The 4,859-nt window shown below is 43.7% G+C and overlaps 1 protein-coding gene across 2 annotated transcripts; it reads right to left on the reverse strand.

The window, feature by feature from the left end:
• Positions 1 to 6: 6 nt before the first annotated feature.
• Positions 7 to 2,172, reverse strand: gpr27 (G protein-coupled receptor 27). Of its 2 annotated transcripts, none has more exons than XM_008410587.2 (2): positions 1,251 to 2,172; positions 7 to 1,158 (listed from the first exon to the last, which is right to left on the reverse strand). In XM_008410587.2, exon 2 carries the CDS (start codon positions 1,121 to 1,123, stop codon positions 8 to 10), a length of 1,116 nt encoding a protein of 371 aa, XP_008408809.1. In that variant the 5' UTR covers positions 1,124 to 1,158; positions 1,251 to 2,172; the 3' UTR covers position 7. The 2 variants fall into 2 exon arrangements, with proteins under 2 accessions (XP_008408809.1, XP_008408810.1); XM_008410588.2 differs by having other exon boundaries at positions 7 to 1,172.
• Positions 2,173 to 4,859: the final 2,687 nt, after the last annotated feature.

Below are 4,859 nucleotides of genomic sequence, written 5' to 3' on the forward strand. Positions count from 1 at the left end.
GGGGGGTTCATATGATACAGTATGGCTCCATGGGTGTCTGTGTTCCCAGGCAGCAGGAAAAGCAGGCTCTGAGTCTGATCCGGAGCTCCTTATTGAACATGAAGCTGATGATGGGGTTGGCCCCCGCCTGGGCGAAGCTCATCCACACCGCGGCTGTCAGGTGGAGCTCCGGGATGGGAGCCCCGCGCACGAATATCCTCAGGTAGCAGGCGCTAATGTAAGGCGCCCACAGTACAAGGAAGGCCAGCGTGATCAGGAAGTACATCTTCCCGATGCGCTTCTCCGTCTTAAACTCGTCCAGCACCAGCAGCCTCCTATTGCCAGGGTGCGACGCCTGCCGGATGCCCACCAGCGTGGGCGGCGTCGGCCCACGCCCGAAGCCAGCGATCCAATTGGCGGCGGCTTGCCCGGTGGCTCCGGGCCCATGGAAGGTCCAGTTCTGACTGATGGCAGGCACCAGTTGGGCTGGCTTCATCTTGCGGTGGTCGTAAACGAAGCACAGCATCTTCACGTAAACCACGTGTGTGGTGCCCACGATGACCACAAGCATCAGCATGAAGCCCAGCGTGTCGTTGGACTTGACGTAGCGGTGTTCGAACGTGCACTGCTCCTCCTCGGGCACGAACTTGTAGGTGCCCACGTCGAACACGGGCGGGAAGGCCATGGCCACGGAGAGGGTCCACACCATGCAGATGACCGCCACGCACGTGCACAGGTTCATGCGCTTGGAGTAGAAGCGGTGATGGGCGATCGCCATATATCGGGTGACGCTGACGCAGAAGAGCAGGAAGGCGACGTGGAAGCAGAAGAGCACCGACATGAAGGCGACAATCTTGCAGCTGAGCGCGCCATACGGCCAGTCGGAACCGGCTCCGATAGACGCCATCACAAAGGGGAAGCAGACGGCCGAGCGCAGCACGTCGGCCAGGCACAGGTCCAGCAAGAAGTAGTAGGGAGCCTTGTGCAGCGAACTGTCCTTCAGGAGCAGCAGCGACAGAGACGCGTTGCCCAGCAGACTCGCTCCCATGATGAGCCCCAGGGAGGCCAGCTTGACCGCAGAGGCCGGGGATGCATAGCTGTGTAAGGACGCGCTGCTCTCCCCGAACTCTGTTGTGTTCGCCATGAATGTGGCGAATGTCCCGCATCAAATCATCGCTCCTGCTCGCCGCCACCCAAAAGGGATGGAATGGAAATCAGAAATAATAAAAATAATAATAATAATAATAATAATAATAATAATAGAAACCTACTTCTAAATAGAATCCATCTCGATGTGCTGTAATCCGAACCTAAAAATCAAATGGCGATTTCTTCTTCCTCCTCTTTTTATCCCTCATCTCAGAAGCGTCCGGTGTAAGAAGAAAAAGCGACATTTTCCCTCCCGTCACTCTTCGCCATGGAGCAGATGCGGCCTCTCGCCTGCGCCGGGATTATTATTATTATCATACAGCATTTTCAGAGGACGTCCACACAGCCAGGCGACAATCTGCTCAGAAAGCGGATCCCAGCTTCCCTCCGCTCAATGGCGCCGCAGCTCAGAGGTTCTCCTCTCGTGCAGCGTCCTAAACCTGCTGCTCGATTCACGAATGAACTGCAAATGTGTTGCTTCATTTTCCTGCTGCAATCAAGGAGAGGCAGTAGAATCGAAGGGAGGGAGGAGAGGGTTCTGACGGAGCATCGCACTATGGGACGCTGTGATCGGAAGAGCTTGATTTTTTTCAGATTGTCTCTCATACCATATTGAGACCAGAGGAGAGAGAGAGCATAGCAGCTGACAGTAGATTGAAAAAAAGAAAACATGACTTTATTTCTTACCTTTGTCAACGTACAGCCTTTAAAACCACAAAATAAAATCTGTATATTTTCCTAAACCCTGGTGCTTTGAGGCTTAAGTTTAAGTTGTACTTCCCATTTATTTATTTCTACCTACTTGTTCTCAGTCATCCAGGACTTAGGGTTAACCCTAACCCTAAGTCCAAAAAAGGTTTAAAAATAAAACAAGATAAGTTATCATTTAAATCATGCATAACTGGTATTGGGAGACACTGAATCAATGTTCATGAGGATTTTTTAAAAATGGGTTATGCATTAAAACTTGTTTTTAATTCCTTAAATTATTGTGAAGACGTACTTAGATCAGTGACACTGACCACAGAAATCTATTAATAAAAATTCAAATTCAAAAATGCTTTATTGATTCCAAAGGGACATTAAATGTTGTTAATTCATTTTTTTCAGAGAGTTATTGTAGATATAGCTGGTGGCAGGAAACATCTCTTGTAGCAGTCTGTATTAGAGCAAATGTGAAAAAGCTTCTGACTGTTGACATTGTTTTCACTAGACAGCCTCATGAAGAGGATGACCAGGGTTGTCCATAAATTTCTTAAGGCTATGAAGAATCCTTCTTTGCATAATAATCTTCAGACGCTCCACAGAGCAGAACCAGCTTTCTTTATCCGGTATTGAGCCTTTTTTATGTCCCTGGCTCTGATGACGCTGCCCCAACAGATGATGGCAAAAAACATGACACTCTGAACAACAGACTGAGAGAAGATCTGCAGCATCTGATATCATATCATTCGAGCTGCGTACTTGAAAGAGCTATGTCCAATCATCTCCCTAACAGCCAAACAAACTTCCTCCACGCTGCACAGAGAGCCAGCACCCACCTTGATGCCGTTCTTCTGTGTCAGCGTGGAGAAAGCCCCACCCAGCCAGCCAGCCAGTCAGTCAGTCAGTCAGTCAGTCAGCCAGTCAGTCAGTCAGTCAGTCAGTCAGTCAGTCAGTCAGTCAGTCAGCCAGCCAGTCAGTCAGTCAGGCACAACCTGACGGCCACACCCGAACTAATAAAACCTCTGAAAACGTGACAAACTTAAAACAACAAAAAATCACAACTAAACAACTAACATAAGCACAAACTGAAAAGCAGTAAAAAAAATATGGGGTTCCGTTTGTATAAAAAAATAAGTAGAAGTGAAATGTATAAATGTTGGTCTATGTTGTTGCTATGTGTTTTTGGTTCATGTCTATGGTCTTAATGTTTTATGGATATGTTGATGTTGCATGTAGATGTTATGTTTCTAGCTGCGTCGTGGATATTACTCACCATCATCTTGTCAATTCATCTGCAGTAAAGCAGTGAAGCCTTTCTCTTCTTGTCTTACTGCAGATAAATTAACAAGATTTTTGATGCTAGTGCCCCCTGTTGTTCATTCCAGTAGTTGTCTGAATGTCTTTAACTTCTGTGATTGGCCAATGTCAACCTCCTTAGCTGCCCTGATTAATTCCTAAAGAAAATATGAGGTAGAAATCTAAGTATTTTGAAACCACTGATATTGAAAGACCAACATTTTTGTAATATCTAATAAACACTTTGATCAGACATGACCTACTTCAAGACTTTATAATGGCAAAGAGAACAGGCAACAACAACACTGACCAACGACATGAACTAACAGCATGGAACAATGACATTGACCAATCACAGAAGTTAGACCAGGGGTGGGCAAGACTCAGGTGTGTTGAAGTAGAGACACATCTAAAAGTTGCAGGAGACCGGCCCTCACGGCCTGGAGTTGCCCACCCCTGAGATAGACATTCAGACAACTACATAAACCGACCACAGGGGGCAGTAGCATCACAAAACAATTGCAAGGGGTTCACTACTTTACTGCAAACAAATTGACAAGATAACAGTGAGTAATAACCACGATGCAGCTAGACATAACATATGCAACATCTAACATATGCATCACTTATATATGCGACATCTATATACAGCATCGACATATCCATAAAACATTAAGACCATAAACATCAACCAAGGACACATAGCAACAACACAGACCAACAACATCTACACATGACTTCTACTTATTTTTGACACAAATGGAACCCCATAAAATTGAACCCCATACCAGAAAACTTCCATTGTGAGTGGTTGGAGACTGGAAATCCTCGTGTAGCATCATGTAGCATCGATGAGTGATTACACGTGATCGGTAAGTATTTAGCTTGGTAAATTCACTGAAAAGTGGCTTAAAATCCATAGTAACTGATCAAATTCAATAAAATAAACTAGTATTTTGAAGTTTATTGGGGGTGGGGGGACATAAACAGGGACATTTTTTAAGAGCAATTTTGGGGAGGTTGGAAAAATTACAGTAAAATACGGTTTTAATTTTTTTGTGTGTGTTCAAGCTGCACCACCAAAAATGACTAGTAAGTAGCAATGAATAACAAAAGTGTTTTTCTCAGTAAACAACCTGTTGAGACCTGTAGAAGTTTAACTAAGATTAAAATGTTACTTAGATATGAGTTTGGTTCAGAGTCACAGATCTAATCTCTGCTACCTTTACAAAAACTTAAGGCTTGTTGAGGAAAAATGACTATTTTTAGTTTTTAACACAGTTTAAACCTTTTAGAACGAATTTCTTAAGTTTGAACAGGTTTGTGTTAGTGATTTAAAACCCGAAGAACTATTGCTGTTTAAAGTACAAAGGAGAATAGAGATCTGCAAGAGAATTTCGGCTCAGACCCCTGGGGTCTTATCATTAAAGACAGGAGGTCATAAATTAACATGCAGGAAGGTGGAGGACAGTATCACTTGAATTACTGTGAGAAAGGGAACTTTGGTCGGTTCACGTAACCAGGATGAGAAGTCTTCCAAACTAACATCTGACATGGTGAAAAAAAACTGAATATAACATAAAATGTTTTAAATCACTAACAATTAATTTGTAAGACATTTTTCTTAGTTATTAATAACATGTTTTGACTGAAAATTCTATTATCTTGTTTTAGAATTAATTTAGTTAATGATGAATGTATTTGAAATTGTATTATTTCTGACTATATTA

This window comes from Poecilia reticulata, linkage group LG5 (genome assembly GCF_000633615.1).
Source record: "Poecilia reticulata strain Guanapo linkage group LG5, Guppy_female_1.0+MT, whole genome shotgun sequence".
In the NCBI taxonomy this organism is placed as follows: Eukaryota; Metazoa; Chordata; class Actinopteri; order Cyprinodontiformes; family Poeciliidae; genus Poecilia; species Poecilia reticulata.

What these genes read in the sequence shown, in the direction of transcription:
- gpr27 (XM_008410587.2), bottom strand. Translation starts at nt 1,123, where the DNA reads ATGGCGAACACAACAGAGTTCGGGGAGAGCAGCGCGTCCTTACACAGC.